The following is a 24,865-nucleotide window of genomic DNA, read 5'->3' as shown; positions in this document are numbered from 1 at the left end:
AAATTTATGTATACAGGAAGAATATTTGAGGCCACATGAATTACCCCAGCAATGGAGCCAAATTCAACACCAAAGATCACCAAAACCTGCAGCTTGCAAAACTGGCAAACACTTCATCAAAACAATCTGCAAATATCTTGCAAATTTCAATGAAGCTGTCTTGAAAGTGACAAAAGATTATTACATAGGCATGCACAAAACTTACACTAAAATTCACTCTAAACAAAATAGGCGGTGTTAAAACAAAACCCCCTCAGGTCTTAGTTTTCCAATAAAAAACATTTAGATCAAAGAATCAAAATGATTTGCTCCATTTAAAGCCCTAGGCCAAAAGGAAGTGGGTTTGTTGAATCAGACTGATGCGCTAAACCTGAAGAATGCAACTACTGCATTTACTCTGAAAATAGTGCAAGTAACTCCACCATTCGACTGGCTCAGCAGTTTTCAGCAGTTTTCAACTAATATATACTTTTTTGTAAACTAAACTGCAAATAAAACATTTCAACAAATTGTACAATTAAACTTCTGAAATATACCTATAGATTTTGAACAATATTCAACTTCCATCACCTTTATTCTGAATAAAGATCACCCCCAATCTCAATCACTCAGCTGCACCATGCAGGCCATGTTCGTGTTGAGTATCAAGTTATTGTTGACTTGCTTAGAAGTGAGCAAAATGGGCTTTATGTGAAACATTTACAAACAGATTTCCTCCACCGACACTGCCTGCCTGCGCCACCCTGACAAGATGCTCAAAACAGAACCAAGCCATCGTGTCAGAACATTACAGCATGGAAACATGGCATTCTCATTTAAGATGGCACTACCGAGGACAAGCAACCTCGCAGGCGGCTCTCAAAGCAAGAATACAACCAAATATTTTATTAATAACACTTTTTCTGTTAAAAATAAAAATTATGGTAGGCAAGCGAAGGCAAGGCTGACTAAAGGATCAGTATTGCAGGTGTGAGCGAGGTCGAGGTATGTCCAAGAAGTGGTGGTTGGAACGAGGTCGAGGCATGTACAAGACGGAGGTGGGGTGTGCAAAGTAGAGAAAAGCTGGAGTAGAGGAGTTTCTGAGCCCGTTCACCTAAACTGAGAGCTGGGCTGATTTGGAAAGATTGGGTACAGGCTGGAACATGGCAGCAGGGCCCAGGCCCAGAGTGTATCGATGTGAAAGGGCTCAGGTCCTAGTGCGAGGAATGACCCGATGTTTGGACAGTTTAAACGCTGGGCCCAGCAGGGCGTCAGAACTTGAGGTGAGGGCCAGACTGGTTCTGCTTACTGCTATGCAATGATTACTCCGCTCTTGGCTGCACTGAAGCTGAGGCTGTGGGCCTGCTCCCACTGCTCCAGTCCCATCTCGATGGATTCATTTTTGTTCTGAATGCTGTTTGCTTGCTCTGATTGTTTGCGCAATCTCCCTCTCCCTCCCCCATATTGTTGGATTTTTAAAAATGGGTTCTTTGTGACTGCCTGTAAGGAGACGAATCTCATGGTTGCAAAATGTATAGATACTTTGATCATAAATGGACGTTGAACTTTGAACTAGTTCATGCCAATCAAGTTGCCTAACTAAGCTAGCTCCACCTGCCTGCATTTGGCCCACATCCCTCTGTAAACCTTTCCTATCCATCTACTAAACCTGTCCAAATGTTTTTCAGGTGCTATAATTACACCATGTCTGCTAGCTGCTTATTCCACTTCAGCTCCACTCTCTGTATGAAAGAGCTGCCCCTCAGATCCCTTTTAAATCCTTCCCCTTTCACCTTTGGCTCTAGTTGTAGACTCACCTATTCTGGGAAAAGACTGTAGCTATTCACCTTATCTATGCCACTCCTTGTTCTATAGACCTCCATAAAGTTATCCCTCAGCTTATTACTCCAGGAAATATGTCCCAGCCTTTTCTTATAACTCATCTCTCTAGCCTTGGTAAATCTTTTCTGTACCATTTCCGGTTTAACGACATCTTTCCTGTAACAAGGTGACTAGATCTGTATGCAGTATTCCATAAGTGACCTTACCAACATCTCAGACATCACAGGTCCAATATTTAATATCCTGATCACTGAAGGCAAGCATGCTGAACAGTTTCTTCACTATCCTGTTTACCTGTGTCACTACTTTCAAGGATATACCTGCACCCACAAATCTCTCTGCTCTGCAACACTCCCCAGATCCCTACCAAGTCCTGTTCTAGTTCATCTTACCAAACTGGAACATGTCACATTTATCTGCATCTGCCATACCTCAGCCCACTGGCCAGTTGATCAAGGTAGCATAACCTTCAACAATCTTCTTCACTGCTTACTGTATCACCAAGTTTGGTGTCATCCATCAATTTACTAACCATTTCTACATTCACAACAACAGTGGACTTAACACCGATCACTGCTGCACATGGCTAGGCACAGGTGTCCAATCTGAAAAACAACCTTCTGCCTCCACCCTCTGTCTCCTACTGTCAGGCCTATTTTGTATCCAATAGGCTAGCTTGCCCTCAATCTCATGTAATCTAACCTTTCAAGACCAGCCTATATGCGAGCCATTTGTCAAAGACCTTGCTAAAGTCCATGTGTACAATGTTGACTGCAATGTCTATTTCAATCAGATTTATGAAGGACAATTTCCATCCACAACCTCAGGCTGTCAAGAAAAGATGTGAAGAGAAGTGATCATTGGGACCATGGAACTTCAAAAGATAAAAGGATTAATTACGCAAAAATAGAAATCACCTCAGCAAGTCAGATAGCAAGTCTGTAGAGAGGGAAACAGTTCAGACCAGTGACCTTTCATCAGAACTTTTTGGAAAAATACCTACATTCCTCTCTCTACAGATACTACCTGACATGCTGAGTACTTCCAGCATTTTCCTCTGCTTTTATTTCTGATTTCCAACATCTATGATGTGCTGCTTCATGATTAGTTGCAAAACCTTGACAAAACTTTTGTAGATGTGTGGTGGAAAGTGTACTGATTGGCTGCATTATGGCCTGGGCTGGGAACACCAATGCCTTTGTGCAGAAAATCCTACAAGTACTGGATTCAGAACAGTACATAAAAGGTAAAGTCCTCCCAACCACTGAGTACATTTAAAGGAAATGCTGTCGTAGGAAAGTAGCATCCATCGTCAGAGATCCTCACCACCCAGGCCTTGTTCTTTTCTCACTACTGCCATCAGGTAGAAGGTACAGGAGCCTTAGGACTCGCACCACCAGGTTCAAGGACAGTTACTACCCCTCAACCATCAGGCTCTTGAGCAAAAGAGGATGACTACACTCATTTTATTTCTGGTGTTCCCACAACTGAAGGACTGTTTATCTTGTTATTTCATGCTCTCATTATTTATTGCTATTTATTTATATTTGTATTTGCACTTTTTGTTGTTCATTGATCCTGCTTACAGTTGCTGTTCTATAGATCTGCAAAGTATGCCTGCAGGAAAAAGAATCTCAGGGTTGTATGTGGTGGAATAAGACCATAAGATCATAAGATAAAGGAGCAGAAGTAGGCCATTCAGCCCATTGATCCTGCTCCACCATTCAATCATTCTTCCAAACATCCCCACTCCCCTGCCTTCTCCCCATACCCTTTGATGCCCTGGCTAATCAACAACTTATCTATCTCTGCCTTAAATAAACTCAGTGACTTGGCCTCTACAGCCACTCGTGGCAACAAATTCCTCTGATTTACCACCCTCTGACTAAAGTAATTTCTCTGCATCTCTGTTCTAAATGAACGTCCTTCAATCCTAAAGTCATGCCCTCTTGTCCTAGACTCCCCTACCATGGGAAATAACTTTGCCATATCTAATCTGTACAGGCCTTTTAAAATTCAGAATGTTTCTATGAGATCCCCTCATTCTCCTGAAGTCCAGGGAATACAGCCCAAGAGCTGCCAGACGTTCCTGATAGAGTAACCCTTTCATAGAAACATAGAAAATCTACAGCACAATTCAGGCCTTTCAGCCCACAATGCTGTGCCAAACATGTACTTACTTCAGAATTTACCTAGGGTTACCCATAGCCCTCTGTTTTTCTAAGCTCCACGTACGTCTCCAGGGTCTCCTAAAAGTCCCTATTCTATCTGCCTCCACCACCACCGCTGGCAGCCCATTCCACACACTCACCACTTTCTGTGTAAAAAAACTTACCCCGACATCTCCTCTGTACCTACTTTCAAGCACCTTAAAACTAAGCCCTCTCGTGATAGCCATTTCAGCCCTGGGAAAAAGCCTCTGACTATCCAAATGATCAATGCCTCTCATCATCTTATACACCTCTGTTAGGTCATCTCTCATCCTCCGCCGCTCCCAAGAGAAAAGGCCAAGTTCACTCAACCTGTTCTCATAAGGCATGCTCCCCAATCCAGGCAGCATCCTTGTAAGTCTCCTCTGCATCCTTCCTACAGTTTCCACATCCTTCTTGTAGTGAGATGGCCAGAACTGAGCGCCATATCCTTAAGTGGGGTCATACCAGGGTCCTATATAGCTGTAGCATTACCTCTCAGCTCTTAAACTCAATCCCATGGTTGATGAAGGCCAATGCACCATATGCCTTCTTAACCACAGAGATAACTTTCATTCCTGGAATCATTCTCATGAATCTTCTCTGAACCCTCTCCAATGTCAGTATATCCTTTCTAAAATAAGGAGCCCAAAACCACACACAATACTCCAAGTGTGGTCTCACAAGTGCCTTATAGAGCCTCAAAATCACATCCCTGCTCTTATATTCTATACCTCTAGAAATGAATGCCAACATTGCATTCTCCTTCTTCACCACCGACTCAACCTGGAGGTTAACCCTCAGGGTATCCTACACAAGGACTCCCAAGTCCCTTTGCATCTCTGCATTTTGAATTCTCTCCCCATCTAAATAAGCGTCTGACCGTTATTTCTTCCACCCAAGTGCATGCCCATACACTTTACAACATTGTATTTCATTTGCCACTTCTTTGCCCATTCCCCTAAACTATCCAAGTCTCTCTGCAAGCTCTCTGTTTCCTCAACAATACCCGCTCCTCCACCTATCTGTGTATCATTGGCAAATTTAGCCACAAATCCATTAATCCCATAGACAAAATCATTGACATACATCGTAAAAAGCAGCGGTGCCAACATTGACCCCTGTGGAACTCCACTGGTAACTGACAGCCAGCTAGAATAAGATCCCTTTGTTCCCACTCTCTGTTTTCTACCGATCAGCCAATGCTCCACCCATGCTAGTAACTTCCCTGTAATTCCACGGGCTCTTATCTTGCTAAGCAGCCTCATGTGCGGCACCTTGCAAAGGCCTTCTGAAAATCCAAGTACACAACATCCACTGCATCTCCTTTGTCTACCCTTCTTGTAATTTCCTCAAAATATTGCAGTAGGTTTGTCAGGCAGGATTTTCCTTTCAGGAAATCATGCTGGCTTTGGCCTATCTTGTCATATGCCTCCAGCTAATCTGTAATCTCATCCCTAACAATCGATTCCAGCAACTTCCCAACCAAGCTAACAGGTCTAAAATTACCCTTCTGCTGCCTCCCACCCTGCTTAAATAGCGGAGTACCATTTGCAATTTTCCAGTCACCCTGTACAATGCCAGAATCTATCAATTCTTGAAAGATCATTGTTAGTGCCTCCACAGATGTACTCTGATAATAAATTTTACTTTGAACTTTTAAACGTTAAATGTTTGTAGGATCCACCAAACATAGCGACTGTACAGCCCAATCCTTCCGTGGGAATGGCCCAAACTGAATGAATGGCTCACTAAATATTTTGTATTTGATATATTGCAGCAGGTCCAATTTTATTTAGTATATAAGCAGGGATTGTGGTTGGTAGAGGGTTAAAACCACCATGACAGAACAGAACAATGGACAATGTACTCAACCGTAGCAGATATCTGGAGATCGCCACATAAATGATCAGAGAAGTCTGAGAATGTTAGAAAATATAAGCAAGGAGATTGATTATGACTTAATCGGAGTCTCAAACTCTTGACTGTACATGGAATTCTAAATCAGGAATTGTTCTGAGGAGACATGAAGAGCAATGAATACTTTGTGAAGTAAACACGACTATAGGCTGGAACCAGACTGCATGAGATCACAGTCTGAGGCCTAACAAACTGAAAGCAACTAGACAGTGGCCAGCTGCCTGCAGTGTGAATGAAAAAAACAATAGGTCCACTCTAAGACATCGCCAAAGGCCTCAATGGCAGGCAGAAGAGCTGTCTATTGATGATAATAAGCGAGATAACAGAACCCTACGCAAAAAAACCCAGAAAATATTTAGGTGGCTAGGGCCTGGTCATGAGACTATCAAACCTACTTGGGTGACAGGGATACTGAATGAAGTGACAGAAGCAAGCAATTCCATGCTCTTCTGTATATGACTGGCCTAGGGCTCCTAACTGGAAAAATACATACTGAAGAGCTAAATGGAGGAGATTTTCTGTAATTGGACAAAGATTGTTGAACCTGGACACAGGTTTAGATGCTTTAGGAGGATTGCTAGTATTTGAAACTTCCAAATACAAAGGAATATGACCAAAGTGATTTTTCTCCCCCTTTGACAATTTTGTCTCAAATGGAGCTGCAGTGTCATGTTGGGCAATCTGTTAACTTTTGTGTGAGGGAAGGGGCGGGGTTTTGGGTTTGCAAGTTTTGTTTTTTTCTCCTGTTTGTGCAGGGAGGGAGTTGGGGTCATTTCTCAATGGCTCTTGTGGGTTCTTCTGCATTTCATGGTTACCTGGAAAAGGCGAATACCAGAGTTGTACACACAGGATTCGATAATAAAACTCAGAAGTCAGAATTCAGAATAATTGAACTGAGCTGGTTTCCACTCTAACAGAAAAGAGCCCACCTAGATTTACACACCTGTGGTAATTATTTAAAGGAGCCCTCCATTTAGTGCCACATCGCTTATACCCTCGCAACAGACGACCTACAGGTTACTCAATGCATGTTTCTCACATAGTAAAACTACACCAAATAGCAAATAGGTTTTCTTTACATACAGTTAATGAGTAAGATCTTTCAGTTCCAATGTAAGGTTCACTCCTGAAACAATATTTGCTCTACGCTGCATGACCTACCAAATGCATGCATTACCATTTTTCAGTTTCTTACGTATAAAATATATTTAATGCCGCTGTTAAAACCACCATAGTTTTCTTGCAAAATATGGACTTACAATATCTTTAATATCCAACCTAATAAAGACTGGGGATGCAGAGGTTTGCATGATGTAAATTTAATACCCAATCAAGTTTAATGCAAATTTGAACCAAGCAACTAACTATTTCTAAACTAGGCCTTTGCAGGACATTTTGCTATGCTGCAGAAACATTGCAATTGTCCAAGAATAAAATAGTCATTTTAAGCAAATCATCTGATCTGGACCAGTTATTGAACAAGGCAGGAATAACATCCCCACAAGCCTCAGTATTAGCTGTATGTACACTTAACCCGAATCTGACAAACAAAGTTAGTTTCTGATGGTTTTAGTTAGAGTGGTTGGGCTCTTATGGGTGTAACAGGAAGCCACATTTCTCTAACCAGCCACTAAGAGGCGTGGAAAGCCGTCTAGTGCCTGAAGATTGTCTCCACCTAGAGAGGGAGGGAGGGAAAGGGGAGAGAGGGAGGAGGAGGGAAAAGGAGAGGGAGGGAGAGGAAGGGAGAGGGAGGGGAAGGAAGTGGGGGGAAAGGGGAAGGGAGGTGAAAAGAAAAGTTAAGAAAGACAGAAAAGGAAAGAAAGAATACATAATCGAGATACGCCATCTAACAACCCCTCATTTAATCTGAGCCCAATCACAAGACAATTTATATCGACTGGTATGTCTTTGGACTGTGCAAGGAAGCTGGAGCCCCTGGAGGAAACTCATGTGGTCGCGGGGGAGAAGGCACAAACTCCTTACAGGCAGCAGTGGGAATTGAACCTGGGTCGCTGGTAACCACTACGCTACCGTGCTGCCCTATTTTATATCAGCATGAAGCAAGTCATGCATTGAGATAGTCATTTTTTAAATGGATAATACTTTAAATTGCTGAATTGATCAATCCAGATTATTTTATGGCCATAGGATACCAATACAATCGTAAACATGCAAATTAAATTAGGACCAAGATATAACTCTGAAAATTGAAAGTTTGCAGATACTGGAAATCTGAAATAAAACAAGGAAAATGCTGAAAACACTCAGCAAGTCAGGCCATAACCATGGTAAATTTGAAGACCTTCTTACAAACATTTGTATAAAAACCCAGATTAAGTCAAATTCTTGTGTGACCCTGGGTTCTTTCTAATAAAGGGCTCTTGAACTCAAAAGTTAATTCTATTTCTCTCTATGGCTGCTGCTTGCCCTGCTAAATTATTCCAATATTTTCTGTTTTTGCAAGGGATAGATTTTAAATACAAAGAGGGTTAAGAATCTTTTAGACAAAGTCTGCAGAGGTACAAACATGAGTACAGTCAAAACATTTCAATTAAAATGCGCAATGGAAAACAGAGTGGAATTTTCTAATGCTTGCTATTTAAGCAAAGGATTTATGTTGAAATGTAGTTCAATTGTGCAGATTGCCTTCAAGATGAAGCTTCACCAAAGCACACTTCGCAATACTTGCTTATTAATGCAAATATTTACTCAGGCAATCATGTGGCAGTAACTCAATGCATAAGAACATGCATGCATGGTCAAGAGGTTCAGTTGTTTTTCAGACTAAAACATCAGAATGGGGAAGAAAGAAATTTGTATCAGTATCAGAATCATTAACACAAGAGATTCTGGAAGCTTTCAGCAACAAACACAAAATTCTGAAGGAACTCAGTAGGTCTGGTAACATCTATGCAGGGGAATAAATAGTTAACATTTCAGGCCGAGGCCCTTCATTAGATTTTGCAGCAGTACACTAGATCCTTTCATCAGCATTCATACAGACCATAAATATTTAAGTGTATTTATATACATGGTACTGAATATAAAATAATAGTTGTTTGAATATATGACTATCAAAGCCTGTATATGCGCACAGCAAGGATCACAAATGTGCAGTATGATTAAATGTTTTCACCGTGTCATGTTAACAGTGCTGGGCAACTGAAAGTGTGGGAGCAGCAAACCAAGCCCATCGTGTGTGTGTGTGTGTGAGAGAGAGAGAGAGAGAGAGAGAGAGAGAGAGAGGGAGAGAGAGACAGAGAGCGAGAGAGAGAGACAGAGAGAGAGAGAGAGAGAGAGAGAGAGAGAGAGAGAGCGAGAGAGAGAGAGACAGAGAGAGAGAGACAGAGAGAGAGAGAGAGCGAGAGAGAGAGAGAGAGAGAGAGAGAGAGGAGGGAGAGAGAGTGAGAGGGGGGAAGAGGGGGGGGAGAGAGAGAGAGAGAGAGAGAGAGACACACACACACACACACACACACACACACACACACACACACACACACACACACACACACACGAGGTCCAGTCAGGTCATCACATGATCAATTGGCCGCAATCAGTCTGATACAGTTCACTCATTATAAGGCATATATTACTGAATGCATCGTAGCACAGGCCACTCCAGGCCACTCTTGTCATGTAAAATTCCCAAATCATTAGTGTGTTCTGCATGGAATCTTCCTCCTGTAAGATGCCCTTTTGAAATTTCAAGAGAAAGTGAGGGTTGTGGAGGAAAGATGGATAGAAATAGCCATTCTAATATCCACCCCCACATCTCAAGGAATTTGGGCATCATATTTTCCCTCCAATCATAGACAACAGGTGCTTAGTTAAAAATAAATAATCAAGGGAGGAATAAGTGTGCAGGAGAAAAAAGTCAAGTATCAAATTATTGGTAAATGAGTTGCATCCTCAAAAAGATTAAATCACATTGTTTAATCTAACATTCAAATACTGTTATCTTGGAGGAATAGTTAGTTATTTATTTAGAGATACAGTGCAGAAGATGTAAGTAATAAAGCCAATTCAATTCAATTCAGAAGCTTCTCAAAGTCCAACCCTATGTTCCTGTCATGAGAGACGGGAATGGGTAAGGCTGGCCAACAGGACTCTGGTGATGCTGTCCAGTGGATTACAGAAACATTGATGAACTCCAACCTTACCATCGACTTTGGATGACGGAGATGGGAGATCATCAATGGCCTCTGCTCCACTGGGACCTAAGGGCCCAAGAAGACATGAAGAAGACAGTGCTGATCAGGCTTTTCCAGCTCAATGAGCTTTGCCACCCAGCAACCCAGGAAACCGGAGCACCTGGAGGAAACCTGTGTGGTCACGGGGAGAATGTACAAACTCCTTACAGACGGCACCGAATTGAACTCTGACGCCCCAAGCTGTAATAGCACCGCAATATCTGCTCTGCAGAGTGATGCAGTAGAAGTTTAAATAAATGCAATTAGTTTCTGCAATTCCAAGCAGAAAATACTGCATCCTTTGGGGAACATGAGGTAGATACAAAATGTATTCAGCCCAAAAGATTGTTAAGGAATCAATCGTATTTCTGCAAACTGCCTATTGGTCACACATTACTGACAAGCACAAGGAAAAGGTCAAAGGGGAGGAAAAATGGAACAGCACTGGTTTCCTCTGAAATCTGGAAAAACATTTTTAACCACAAGTGTCTATAATGAGGTCCAGACTGTGAATTAAGTTTTCAATAAGGTGTGAGAAGTCTGTCCCTTCACTCAGCTTGGTGCTTCCTCTTCTTCACCAGTCCTTCACTGAATTATATTGTTTAGAAGGTTCAGCCAAGAAAGTTTTATACGAGGGCTCTAAATCAATTAAAATGAAACTTGCTTCCCATTCTCTTCTACAGGGACTTTTATTCAAAGCTCAGCTTGCAAATGGATTCCAATACTATCGTATGGCAACCTGGGAAGGGGAAGAGAGAAGCCAGGCGCAACATTTCACAGAAAAGCCATACTGGCTGCAGAGTTGCACCAGCACTGGTTGAGTAATAGCACACACGTTTAACCTCGGTTTATTGGAAGAGCAGGACAAAATTACAATGTCACAAATAGGTTTACAATAAATGCGGTCTTGCTGACTGCAGCACACAACACAGTACAAATGTGACATTCATCGTTAAACTTTTAATGGATATTGGACCGAATTGTATTTGCTAGCTATACTGCTACTAATTTCTTCACATCCGGAGAACGTACAGTGCTTTTACTTCCCTTTTACTAAAACCTCAAAATTAACAAGTGACAGCACCACAACAGATGAACTTGATTGGTTTTGAGTGTTAACTCCATTACTAAGGGTGACAATAAATGCAAAGTGATCAAACTCACAGGAATTTCTGCTTCAATGTGTAATACCCTGCAAAGGCTGTACTAGACGCATCCTTCAAACTCCAGGTCCAAGCTCTCTGTGGTAAGTGTTTTCAAGAGCATGAGTGATTGTGTTTTGATAGATGCATTGACAAACTTCATCACAGAAGAATGGGACACTCAGTTTTGAATGTGACTACACATAAAGACAAATGCAGTGTGATCAATGTGTCAACTGAGTGAGGCAACATGGTATTTAAGTGACGGCAGCAGAGACAAATGAGTGGAGATTTGGAGGGACGGAGGTAAATAAGAGAAGTAAAAAGACCTCGGCTCAGTGGGGATGACCCACAGTGTAGGGTTCTTCTGCTACTGAAGAGGTGGGGGCTGGGCTGAGTGAGGAAACCCCTTGTGTGGCTGCATACCACCCCAGAGTGAGGATGCTATCGATGTGTAGGAATGTAGAAGAATAGCACTGAAACAGGGGCTCCCAACCTGGGCATAAAAAAGGTTGGGAACCCCTGACTAAAAGCATTGATTATGTTTAAAGAATGAAAAGGCATTGCAGTTTAACCTTGCGAGTATTTTTTCTGAATAATGTTTATTTTGACAAAAATGCCCTTTACAAAATAACAACCTAATGTGGATATCTGATTATACTATCATGCAAATTACTAGAGATGTTTGGGGTGTAGAGAGTTTAGTGGCAGATTGTTTTAGAATTCAAAGTTATTGTAAACCAAAGTAACATCAATTCTACATCAAATCCACTTCATGATGCCAATCTTAAAAACTCAGCTTATGGTTGTTTCTACACAGAGTATTATTCTGAATACAAGTTGGATCTAAAGTAAACTGCTGATAAAAAAGATAAGTTTCATTCTCCATTGAAACTAATTTATTGTGGTGATTTATATGTAAATGGAGTCATATAATGCCACTAATTCAAACCCCTCTCAGACACTCAGTATAAATGACTGATTTTTACTTTTAAGAACAGTGGGAGCAGTGCAGCCAAACACAGCAGTTGTTTGTGTCAAACTGCAGCCCTAACAACAAGGAAATGTCAGGGCAATCACGCTTTTTTGTCCAAATGGCATGCTTTCTTTATCAATGAGAAGCAATTTGGTTTTCTTTGCAATTTGAAAGTATAAAGTGTTTCTAATAGTGTCACCAATGTTCTGGTTCACTGATTACACCTTCACCTCTCTGTCAATAAAACCGTGTGTACAAATCTCATGCTCAGCACTCAATAAATGCTAAGCAACACATGTACACAATGTTGGAGGAACCCCGCAATTCAGGCAGCATCTATGGAAAAAGTAAACAGTCAATGTTTTGGGCCAAGATCCTTCATCAGAAATTTCATATTAACACTTTTCCATAAATGCTGCCTGACCTGCTGCATTCCTCCAATTCCTCCAGTAGTGCGTGTGTGTGTGTGTGTGTGTGTTGCTTTGGATTTCCAGCGTCTACTGATTTTTTCATGTTCTTAATACTTGCTAATGTACTATAGTACATTACTAAAGAAATGTTTTCTGATGAAGGGTCTCAGCCTGAAACGCCAACTCTTCGTTCCTCTCCAGAGATGCTGCCTGACCTGCTGAGTTTCTCCGGCACCTTGTGTGCATTTCTCTAGACTCATCATCCACTGAACCTCTTGCGATTATTATTATCAAAGTGTAACCCTCCTGTCAAAGAAAATTCACGACTTCCCTTTTGCTAGTTGCAAAGGAACCCATGACAATATTACCTCATGTTTGTGGGTCGTAAAGACGTCCATTTTCTGTGCAATGAAACGATGAGTTCGAAAAGCAAATACGCGAACAGTGCAAGTGTCCTGAAGTCCCTGGAGGTGGTTAAGCAGAATCATAAACACAAGAACTTCTGCAGATGCTGGAAATTTTGAGCAACTCATACAAAATGTTGGAGGAACTCAGTAAGTCAGACAGCATCTAAGGAGGGGAATAAATGGTTGATTTTTCTGGTTGAGACTTTTCATCAGCACTGATGAAGGATCACGGCCTGAAATGCCAATTGTTTATTGCCCTCCATAGGTGTTGCCTAAGTTCCTCCAGCATTTTCTGCGTGTTGCTCCGTGTCAGAATCAGGTTTATTGGCACTGTCCTACATGAGGTGAAATGAGTTATTTTGCACCAGCAGTACAGTGCTATATAAACCATTAACTAGCTTGGAAATTTTGCTACTGATGATTTTTGAAATGTGACAATGGGAGTTATTAACAGTGGTCATGTCTGCCACACAAGATTTAATTCCTTCTCTGACAAACACCTTGTATAATTTAACCCTGAACTTCACACATGGACTTTGTAAGCTGAGGAAAACATGGGCTGGAGAAGTAATACAAAATTCCACGCTATTGCAATGGTACATGAACGGATGAGTTAAATGTGCAATGAAACTGCCTGCATGTACTTTTTGTGCAGCCACTAACAGCTTAAGGAAGTGACATCGATGTCAGCCATTTTGTAGAAGTTGCATTGTAGGTTCCTGTCACAAAGCATTTAAAATATGTCACCAAAAGCTCTGGCAAATTTCTACTGAGGTACAGTGGAGAGCAGGCTAATCGGCTGCATCATCAGTTGGTGTGGAGGGACCACTGCACAGGATTGGAAAAATTGGTAGAGAGATCTAAACTCAGCCAGCTCCACCATGGGCACTAGCCTCCTCAGCATCAAGGAGATCTTCAGAAAGTGATGCCTCAAAATGGAGGCATCGACCATTAAGGACCACCCCCCCCCCCCCCCTTCCAGGTCATGTCCTCTTCTCATTACTACCACCAGAGAGGAGGTACAGGAGCCTAAATACCCACACTCAACATTTTAGAAACAGCTTCTTCCCCTCCACCATCAGATTTCTGAACAGTCCATTAATCCATCAACACTACCTCACTAACTTTTCCTCTCTTTTCGCACTACTTATTTTATCTTCTGTATTATATACTTTTTATTATAATTTGTAGTATATACTTTATATAACTAAGTCCTCTTAAACAGAGTACTTTGCCAGCTAAAATTAGAAAGCTATTTTCCTATTAGCTAGGTTACCTAAACGGAAGTAATATGCACGATGTTTAAAAATGCATCTTCATTATTGGAAACACGAGAAAATCTGCTGATGCTGGAAATCCAGAGCAACACACACACAAAATGCTGGAGGAACTCAGCTGGTCAGGCAGCATCCATGGAAAAGAGTAAACAGTTGACGTTTCAGGACGAGACCCTTCTTCAGGACTGGGGGAGGGCAGTAACATGTATGAATAAAAAGGTGGGGGGAGGCCTCAGTCCTGGAGAAGGGCCTTGGCCTGAAACCTCAAATCTTTACTCTTTTCCATTGATGCTGCCTGACCTGCTGAGTTCATTATTGGATGCCTCAAGTTTCATTTGTAAGTGGTGCAGCAATGATGCAGGTATATATTCTAAGTCCAACTTTGACTGCAGGGATTATGTCTAAAGAGCCACTCAGAAACTGCAGTGTATCACACAAAAAAGTGCTTACAGTCTATTATTCAATTTCTTCATGCTTAAATTCTGTCAGCACTGGTTAGAAGTATTTGAACAAACAAATACTGCGGGGTTGAGTGTAGAAGAACGATAAGAGATCTATAACATTATTTAAAACACATTTACTGTCCTGTAACATTCAGTAATTATTACACCAATAGTAGTAGTAACAAATTATGGACTAAATCACTTCACTGGTGTGCTGACCTGACAGATCTGCAGCAGACTGCCAATGCAGTCCTTTCAGTCTTGGCCACAATCCATACTGCAAACCTGTTAACTTGCACAAAGCAGATAGCATCAATGTTCAGGAACAGACCATCAGATTACAACTAGTGATTGAAATCAATTGTGAAAATAGGGTTCCACCAGCCAGCAGTATGATTGGGATATTCACCCAAATTCAGGAAATGAAATCATGACAGAATTTACAAAAAGAGTTAAAAGCTCTTTGTGCAACTCTTGCCAAAGGAGAGAGCGCAGTGATCCGTATTCTCTTACTGATGGCTGAAAACACAATAATAATTCAGTTCTTTTTATTGTTAGCATCTCATGTAGGAAGGCTAAGTAAATAGCAGACACAAAGCTGTCCTTTAATATGCTGAGCATCCTTTTAAGTTATTATACTTTTGTTGAAAAGGCAAGTTAAGGTCCTATACAAAAATTAAAAATAAACAGGATGCCAAAAGAGCATATAGACATACATCTTCCTCCCCACCAAACTCCAAGATGAACCCTACTGCTAACTCTTTCTCCTAGTTCTGTTGTTCCTCCATTTTCAGCCACAGATCCTCCTAAAAGCAAAAAAAGATAACTACCGTAATTAGGAAAAGGTGGTGTCCTCTTCAGGATCAACATGGTTGTCTATGAGTAGAACCACACGAGAAGAGAAGCTGTTAAATGAATATTTCTTATTAGTATTTGCCATGAAGAACCTCACGGAAGCTAAGGAATTGCACTGTAAAATGGTAGAACTTGGAAAGTTAAACCAAGTAGGACTTACTAAGTAAATGGAAAAGTTGTAGAACATAAGGACCTAAGGTTACGTGTGCAGAGTGGTGGCACAGGTAGACGGGTGATGAAGGCGGCGTTTGGCATGTTTGCCTTCAGTAGCCAGGGGACTGAGTACAGAAGCTGGGATGTCATGTTGCAACTGTGCAAGTGCACGACCACGCTCGGAGTAGTGTGCTCAGTTCCGATTGCCCAGCTATAAGAAGGGTGCTATTAAGCTGCAAAGGGTGCAGAAAAGATTTAGAAGGATGTTATTGGAACAGGGGGACTTAGTAATAATGGTAACATAAAAGAGAGTGGTTGTACTCTTTATATAGACACATGGGTGATATAAAAAATGGAGGGCTATGTCAGAGGAAAGAGTTAGGTTGAGTTTAGAGTTGATTAAAGGATCAGCATAACATCGTGGACTGAAGGGCCTGTACTGTGCTGTTCGATCAGGAGATGGATACGCTGCAACTTATAGGTGGATGGTCACAGTCTTTTTCCTAAGGTCGGGGAGTCTAAAACTAGAGAACACAGATTTAAAGTGAGATCTGGGAAAGATTTAAAAGGGAACTGAGGGGAAACTTTTTCCGCACTGAGGGTAGTGGGTACAGGAATAGGAACGAGCTGCCAGAGGAACGTTTCAAATAAAAAACATTTAGACAGATACACGGACAGAAAAAGTTTACCGGGCTGTAGGCCAAATGCAGGCAAACAGGTACCTTAGCTGGCATGGGTGAGTTGTGCCAAGGGGTCTTTTTCCATGCTGTACAACTCTATAATAATTCCGAATGGTTTCAGATTCTGCCGAACAGTAGTTCTTCTTAAATTTAAAATCAATGTACCATGAGGGCCATGCATAAGCAGTTCATTACAAAGTTGCTGACCAGATAAATGCTTCTGAAGATGGAATCAGTATATACAAAATCCAGGATTTTTTTCAGAAGGAGGGCACCGATTTACTCATGACTACTGGCCAATAAAACTTGGAAGTTCTGGAATTAGCTACCCAAAGAGTAGGAATGGAACTTCATAAGACATGCAGTTCTTCAATGCTGATTACCTGCCATTAAATGAATTGAATTAACTTTATTACTTATATCCTTCATATACATGAGGAGTAAAAATCTTTATGTTATGTCTCTGCCTAGATGTGCAATGTGTAATTTATAGTAATTTATAATAAACAGTATGTACCACAGGACAGTCAATGTGATCTTCCAATAATATTCTTAAGGGAACAGCCGTTCACAGGGGAGGTACAATTAATGCTGTGTCTGAATGCGTACTGAGAAGCTGTTGAGTTGTCTTTGTTCTCTACTCAGGAAAAGCTAGCCAGTGCACAAACACAAGAGACTCTGCAGATACTGGAAATCCAGAATGACACACACAACATGCTGGAGGAACTCATAGTTAAGCAACACCTTCCGGATAAAGAAATTCTTCCTCATCTCTGATCTAAAGGGACGTCCCTCTATTTTGAGGATGTGCCTCTGGTCCTAGACTCACCCACCACTCACTTTACGAAAACATCTTCCCCACATCCATTCTATCCAGACCTTTCAAAATTTGATATGTTTCAATGAGATGCCACTCCCCCCCACCCCAATTCTTAAAAATTCTACAGAGTACTGGCCCAGAGCCATACTTTACCCCTTCCAATCCTGAAATCATTCTTGCAAACCTCCTCTGGATCTTCTCCAATGCCAGCACATCTTTTCTTTGATAAGGCTCAAAACTGTTCAAAATGCTCTGTGTCGTTTGACCAATGCCTAAAACGCCTCAGCATTGCTCTTATATTCAAGTCCTCTTGAAATGAATGCTAACATTGCATTTGCTTTCCTTACCACTGACTCAGCCTGCAAGTTAACCTTTAGGGAATCCTTCACAAGGACTCCTAAGTCCATTTACACCTATGATTTTTAAACTTTCTCCCCATTTAGAAAATAGTATACACCGTAATTCGTTCTACCAAAGTGCTTGGCTATACATTTCCCCACACTATATTCCACCTGTCACTTCTTTGCTCATTCTCCCAATCAGTCTAACTAAGTTCTTCTGCACACTCCCTTTATCCTCAGGGCCAGATGATCCTGATTACATAGTGTAACAAAATTGTCACTAGCCTACCCCTACCTCCCCGTGCACAAAAGAGGGAGAGAACTGAAAATAATGGCCCAGATAAAGCTGTGTTCACACTCTGCTTTGTGTTAAACTATTAACTTTTTGAAGTTAGTCTATTCCCCCGAGATTCAAAATTTAAAAATATGAAAATATAAAATTATCTAAACAGGGGTAAAGCAATTAAAGTCATTCATGGAACAAAAACCTGAAATAATTTAAAAATGTGAACTATCTTACTGTTACCTTCATCCTCTTGGCTGTGAAATTTCCACTGAGTAGGTGAAGCATTAAAGCACATCTGTGCTTTACCTCTGGATGTCCTATTTAAATCAAACCCTGAACCCACTGCCATATACACCAGTATGTGCCAGGAACTCAAAATGAAACCACTCTCACTTATTAGCAGAACTTGTTGTTTCAAACACCATTACTGTCACAAGTTTAAAAAAAACTGCCACATTTAAACCAGCTTAATAATGGGATGAAATTTAAGAAAGTGGGTCATTAAGATGTGGGCAGCCCATAGCTCTATCTAAATATTTGTCTCAGCTTTAAATATAAATAGTTTCGCTACAATTATACATAAAAATATTGAAAACCAGTTCTTAATTCTTGCAGATATTAAGAAGTCTCAGCAAGCTGTTCTATGCTTCAAAATCCTCTGCCTTAAGAAATAACATGGAAGCAATCCAGTTGACTATACTGGCACTACTAGTAAATGGCCTGATGGGTTCAAGTACCACGGACCGCATATCAACAGCAAATTTCAGTATATCAATTGCTCAAAATACATCATTAGTTGAAAACTCAAATACGACAATGTCTCCAACCAATGCAAGTGAACTTCCAAACAGCCACCACAACATAACTTCTAATTTCACGAATTTGACGTCTTCCACGACTTCGCAAATGATAACGTTATCATCCAAACCACCTACTTCAAGTCTGGCCTCTCAGTCAACTTCAAATGTGAAGACAAATAATCCACCTAAGTCACAGACAACTAAACAGGTGATGAGGAAGTCAACCACGAAGAAAGAAAGTAACGACAATGACCATCTGAATGCAAGCATGATCATTGCTTGCATCATAGGTGGATTATTGCTACTTTTGGTGGTCTGCATAATTGGTATACTCTTGACAAAAAGATGCTTAAGAACAAATACAGTGCAGGACCTCTCCTGGGCAGGAACTTGCCCAGGACCAGTTGGTGAAGATATTGAACACGCATCCGAAGGCCATGATCTTAATTCTGCTGCAGTGAAACGCCCCTCACTCACTACCTTTCTAACCAAAAAGTCAAAACGCGATTCTTTACTGGATCAATATAACATGGAGGTACAGCAGGTTCAAGGGATCAAGAACTTAGCTTCAACTGAGACTGAAGAAGAGACACCGCCTGAAGTCAAAACAGATGATGACAAAGAAAAAGAACCACTAGTTTTAACTGAAACACCAAGTCAAGAATTTCCACCACCGCCTGAGACAGAGCTTCCTCTGAATGAAGGTGACCAGCAATCTCCAGCGCTCGCAACAAATGCAGAAGCTTCGAATTTGCCAGAAGGTGTCCCTGATACAGTTTCAAACAATAATGATTTTCCTCCCCCGCCAATGGAATTTTTGGATCTTGTGAATGATTCTGATTTGCCTCCGCCTCCCTGAGTAGAGATCAGAAGTAGCAGATGTCTGTTTTAGCTCACTCAAATGTATTGAAGAAGGCCCAGTGTAGGGTCTTCTGAAGCTGTAAGTAAAAGCTGGTTCTCTGCAGTAAATGCTTCCATGCATTAGCATTTGATCACTATGTTTTAAAATTAGATGTGACAAAATTATGTACTATACCTAAAGGACAAAACACAGCATCTTTCCAATACACAAATTAGATGTGGGTTCATGAACAGAGGTATGGCATTTGCTCTGCATTGCAACCTTATTGCTGCATTTCTGCTTTTGGCTTGATTAAAATGATAGATAAATAAGTCCATCTTATTTCAACTTTCAAAGATTGAAGTCTATTCTTACAATTTTTTATTTCACTCCCACCTCCCTGTACCAAGGACCATTAGCTAACACTGGAGAATCTCAATACATTTGTCTTCAGCAATTCCACCTTCAGCAGTAATCCTACGTACAGTCTGTGAATGAAATTCTGAACCATCATCCTACAGTAAATGCAGCATTTGCTCTACTTAAATGGCAAAGCAATATTTAGGCAACAAATAAAAAAAAACTTTGCTTAGTTTCTTAAGTTGTTGTTCAAGGGTTTTGCTATAGGCTGACTTGATTCTGTAAATGCAATATTAAGACCAGTATCCCAAAATGGGAAAACCTTTTATTTTTTAATTGCTTTGCAAACTTATGGCACAAAGAATACTTTAAGAGATGGATTCAAACTTTGGTCTTCTGATTTCATCATATGGCCTCATCTGAGCCTTATGGCCTCCATCTTAGCCATTATTCCTTCTAAAAGATATTATTAGGCTTGGTTTATTTCTTCATTTGCAGTTTTCATTTGTGCCAAAATTACATCCAATGAATCTGTGTTTTCGCCTGTCTGCCAATTCTCCTTTTAATCAATACTTGCATTTATATTCTGAGAAAATCTGAGTTTAAAACTAATGGGAGAGCAACACACACAAAATGCTGGAGGAACTCAGCAGGTTAGACAGCATCTATGGAAAAGAGTACAGTTGACGTTTTGGGCTGAGACCCTTCATCCAACAGGATTCCATCCCCAAGCATGTCTTTCCCTCTCCCCTATTTTCTGCTTTCCACAGGGATCGCTCCCTATACAACTCTATTGTCCATTCATTCCTCCCTACTGATCTCCCTCGAGTCATTTATCCTTGTAAACAGAACAAGTGTCCTACAATTCCTCCCTCACTATCATTCGGGGCCCCAAGTAGTCCTTCACACTTTACCTGTGAGTGTGATGGGGTCATCTACTGTATCCAGTGCCCCAGGTGTGGTCTCCTGTATATTGGTGAGAATTGACGCAGGTCAGGAGATCGCTTTGCTGAGTTCCTGCACTCCGTTTGCCAGAAAAATAACGGGATCTCCTGGTGACCACCCATTTTAATTCCACTTCCCATTCCCATTCTGACATGTCAATTCATGACCTCCTCAGCTGCTGTGATGAGGCCACACTCAGACTGGAGGAGCAACACCATATATTCCGTCTGAGTAGCTTCCAACCTGATGGCTTGAACATCGATTTCTCAAACTACTGGTAAAGCCCCTTTCCCCTGCCTTCCTATTTCACTCTCTCACCTTATCACCTTACCTGCCTCACCTCCCTCTGGGGCTCCTCCCCTTTTTCTTTCTTCCATGGCCTCTGTCCTCTCCTACCAGATTCCCTCTTCTTCAGCCCTGCATCTGTTATACCAATAAACTTCACCTCTCCCCAACCTCCCCCAGTTTCACCTATCCCCTTGATGTCCTTCCTCTATTCCTCCCCACTTTCTTACACTGACCCATGATCTTTTTTTCCAGTCCTGATGAAGGGTCTCAGCCTGAAACGTCGACTGTACTCTTTTCCATTGATGCTGCCTGGCCTGCTGAGTTCCTCCTGCATTTTGTGTGTGTTACTCGCATTTACATTCCAACCCTACCTCCAACAATGTCTATCAGGAGAGAGATCTGATCTCAATTCAGGGATCCGTGCATGCTCTTCGTATCCCAATGGTAATGAAGAAGGGGATTGGAATTTGTATACATGTACTGAAGTACAGTAAAAAGCTTCTATTGCATACTGTTCATATAGATCCAACAATTACACAGTGCATTCAGATAGAAGGTGGTAAAACAATAATAATGCATGGAGCTAAAATGCATGGTAGCATAGTGGTTAGCACAATGCTTTACCTGGGTCCAGTTCCCGCCTCTGCCTGTAAGGAGTTTGTACATTCTCCCTGTGACCGTGTGACTCTCCCCCCCCGGGTACTCTGGGTTCCTCCCACAGTCTAAAGACGTACCGGTTTGGAGGTTAATTGGTCGTTTTAAATTGTCCCATGATTAGGCTAGGATTAAATCAGGGGATTGCTGTTTGGCACGGCTTGACGGGCCAGAAGGGCATATTCCACATAGTATTTCAATAAACAGAAAAAATTATTCAATCAGTAAAATGAAAGCAACAAGTTTTCAGAATGAGCTTGAGGACTGTCACAGAAAGTACCGTGTCGGTAAACGACCGACTGCTATCAATGTATTTGATACCACTATAAATTTGGCCCATCTACAGTTTTTGAGAGCACAGACATAAATTAGTTAAAATAAAGAGAGGCAATGTTCCAAGTTGAAGGATGAAGACAAAAGCACTTGAGTTTTTAGGAAGGTACGATGGGGCAGTTATAATGTAAGATCCACAGACCTAAGTTCATAAGGGGGTAGATTCTGATAGGTGAGCTTAATCTCGGTTGCCTGCATAATTATATGCCAGGTGCACATGTCAAAACTTTTGGGGAGAGCAAGGTATAAATAGTTCATTTACTCAATGCTCTTCCAACTTTAGGCACTTGGATAAATCCATGAAAACCCATGTGATTGTTGCTAGCATGTCGTAGAAACAGCAATGAGTCTTAGAAGCTTTAACTCTGCACGATTGTAAGAATATTTCATTTTAGGGTTCCACTGAGTCCAATTTGACGGTAGTTGAGACAAACTGCTAAGTAAAAGATTTTTGGCACTGCAACAGGGAACTAGTGCTTGGAATTCTATGCTGTACGTTCCCTGGAACAACACAGTGCCAGTCCTATCTTTGGTTTAGACTGATTACTCTTCCCCCCCTCCCAAGGGACAGGTGTAGAGTGTACATTAATTTCCTCCGCACAACCCCACCCCAATTTGCCACAGAAAATGCTTTGCACAATCAATGTGGCATGGTCAAAGCTCACAATTCCCTGTTTTCATTTAGGAAAATTCCTTGCTGTGACGATTTCCATTTTACTCCCCATTTAAACCTTTTCAAAATCATAAGGAGTTGAAAGATGATCCCAGTTTAAAAAAAGGGCACAGTGGACAGAGAATGCATTTCAAAACTACTACTTAATAAGCACTTTGGTGGCACACTAAATCTGTACATTTGTTAATCTGAATGTAACTAGCACCAAGTTTTGTTACTGCATAACAAGAAATGTAATAAAGGCAACAAGACTGTCAACGTGAGTCTTTCTTAAGTGCATCTCAAATTAGACAAATAGAATGCTCCACTGCACAAACTTGATGGCATTTCAGTTTGAGCTCGTTATCTTAAATGTTGGGAGGATTACAAATTAGAGTATATACTCAGGAATTAACTTGAACTCAGAATGGTTGCACTATCCAACAGTGTACCCATACTAACTTTAAATTAATTCCAATGAAAGTACTACATTCCATGTGAATAAAATAAACTAATTTTCAAAATGGGCTTGGGAAGTGCTGCATAACCTGTTCGTTTGACAGCCCTTTTAATGACCCCATATTATATATAAAAAAAGTTTCTAATTATACAGATGAGATGAGCCATGAGGATGCACAGAGAAAAATTTAGAACTGAAACATCGGGGTTAATAATATAAGACAAAGGAGCATTAGATAGTTCCTTGAGCTCACTCCATCTGTGCAATGAAATCACGGTTGATCTGACGTTTGGTGTTGACATTACTTTCTTGCCCAATCACTCCACAGTTGGACTCCCCTATAATTCAAAAGTTTCAGCTTTTACTGTTTCAATAACACACCACTTCAGAAGCAGACAATTTTGAAGATTTATCTTCTTCAGTGACAAGAATACTTCACTCATCTCAATCCTACCAAAAGGATGAGAGACGACTTGATAAAGGTGGAAGAGGACAAAAGGTGACTTGATAGAGGTGAATAAGACGATGAGGTACAGATCAAGTGGGTATCCAGAGACATTTTCCCAGGGCAGAAATGGCTAATGTGAGGGGGCATAATTTTAAGGTGACTGGATGCAAATATAGATGAGCTATCAAAGGTAGTTTTTTTTAAAAACAGAGAGTGGCAATTGCATGGAACACATTGTCAGAGGTGATGGTAGAGGCACATACTTGAGGGACATTGAAGACATTGCTAAATGGGCACATAGATAAGAGAAAAATGGAGAGCTGTGTGGGATGGGAGGGTTAATTTGATCTTGGAGCAGGTTGGAAGGTTTGCACAACACTGTGGACTAAAGGGCTTGTACTGTGCAGTATTGTTCTGTTCAACTATTTACTCTGATACCCCATTCTCTATTTTCAGACTCAGCATAAGGGTGAACGTTCATTCTGTCAAGTCTCCTCAGTCTCTTAACTACTTCAATTAGGTCACCATTGGTTTTAACCTCTGGAGTGTAGGCCCAATCAACTTAAATCATCCCAGTAATTACTATCGCTCCAATGAATCTTCATTACATTGTCTATGAGGTAAGTGTATGCTTCCTCAATAAGAAGACCAAAATTTTATCAAAACTCCTGGTTCAGTCTCACCAAAGTCTTACTGAGCCACAGTCAGATTTCCTTAACTTGCTGTTCATGTCCATACCATTCAGAACTCTGAGTGGTATTAGTACATTAGATTCAAGACTGTTTACTGTCATTCTTCAGTACACAAGTGTAAAGCAGAATGAAATCATTGTTACTCTGGATCTGACGCAGCTTTAAAAAATAACATTAGGCATAAAGAACACTAAAAAACTCAATAAATATAAAAGCAATCCTAAACACATAGACTGGTTGTGGGTGGTGTTTATATACTGGTGTTAGGGTGGGTTAATGGGTGGAGGTGTTGATCCCTGATGGGGGGAAGTAGCTGTTTTTGAGTCTGGAGATCCTGGTGTGGGTGCTGCGTAGCCACTTCCCTGATGGGTGTGCGACAAACAGTCCACAAGCAGGGTGGGAGGAATCCTTCATGATATCACTTTGAATTAGGCCCATCTACAGTTCTCAAGAGCACAACCTAAAATTAGTTAAATAAAGGA

The 24,865-nt window shown here is 41.1% G+C and overlaps 2 protein-coding genes across 11 annotated transcripts in view; one reads left to right on the top strand and one right to left on the bottom strand.

The window, feature by feature from the left end:
- nf1a (neurofibromin 1a) overlaps positions 1-24,865 on the bottom strand; it is a 357,260-nt gene that overhangs the window by 100,202 nt on the left and 232,193 nt on the right. The gene's annotated exons all lie outside the window — the stretch shown is intronic.
- Positions 10,797-23,050, top strand: LOC132396095 (uncharacterized). Its single transcript, XM_059973503.1, has 2 exons — positions 10,797-11,366; positions 18,526-23,050. The coding sequence occupies exon 2, from the start codon at positions 18,586-18,588 to the stop codon at positions 19,567-19,569; it is 984 nt and encodes a 327-aa protein (XP_059829486.1). The 5' UTR covers positions 10,797-11,366; positions 18,526-18,585; the 3' UTR covers positions 19,570-23,050.

The sequence above is a fragment of the Hypanus sabinus genome, chromosome 6 (genome assembly GCF_030144855.1).
Source record: "Hypanus sabinus isolate sHypSab1 chromosome 6, sHypSab1.hap1, whole genome shotgun sequence".
Lineage (NCBI taxonomy): Eukaryota > Metazoa > Chordata > Chondrichthyes > Myliobatiformes > Dasyatidae > Hypanus > Hypanus sabinus.
The sequence above is the reverse complement of the archived record's forward strand: the minus strand, read 5'-3'. Positions and strand labels throughout refer to the sequence as shown.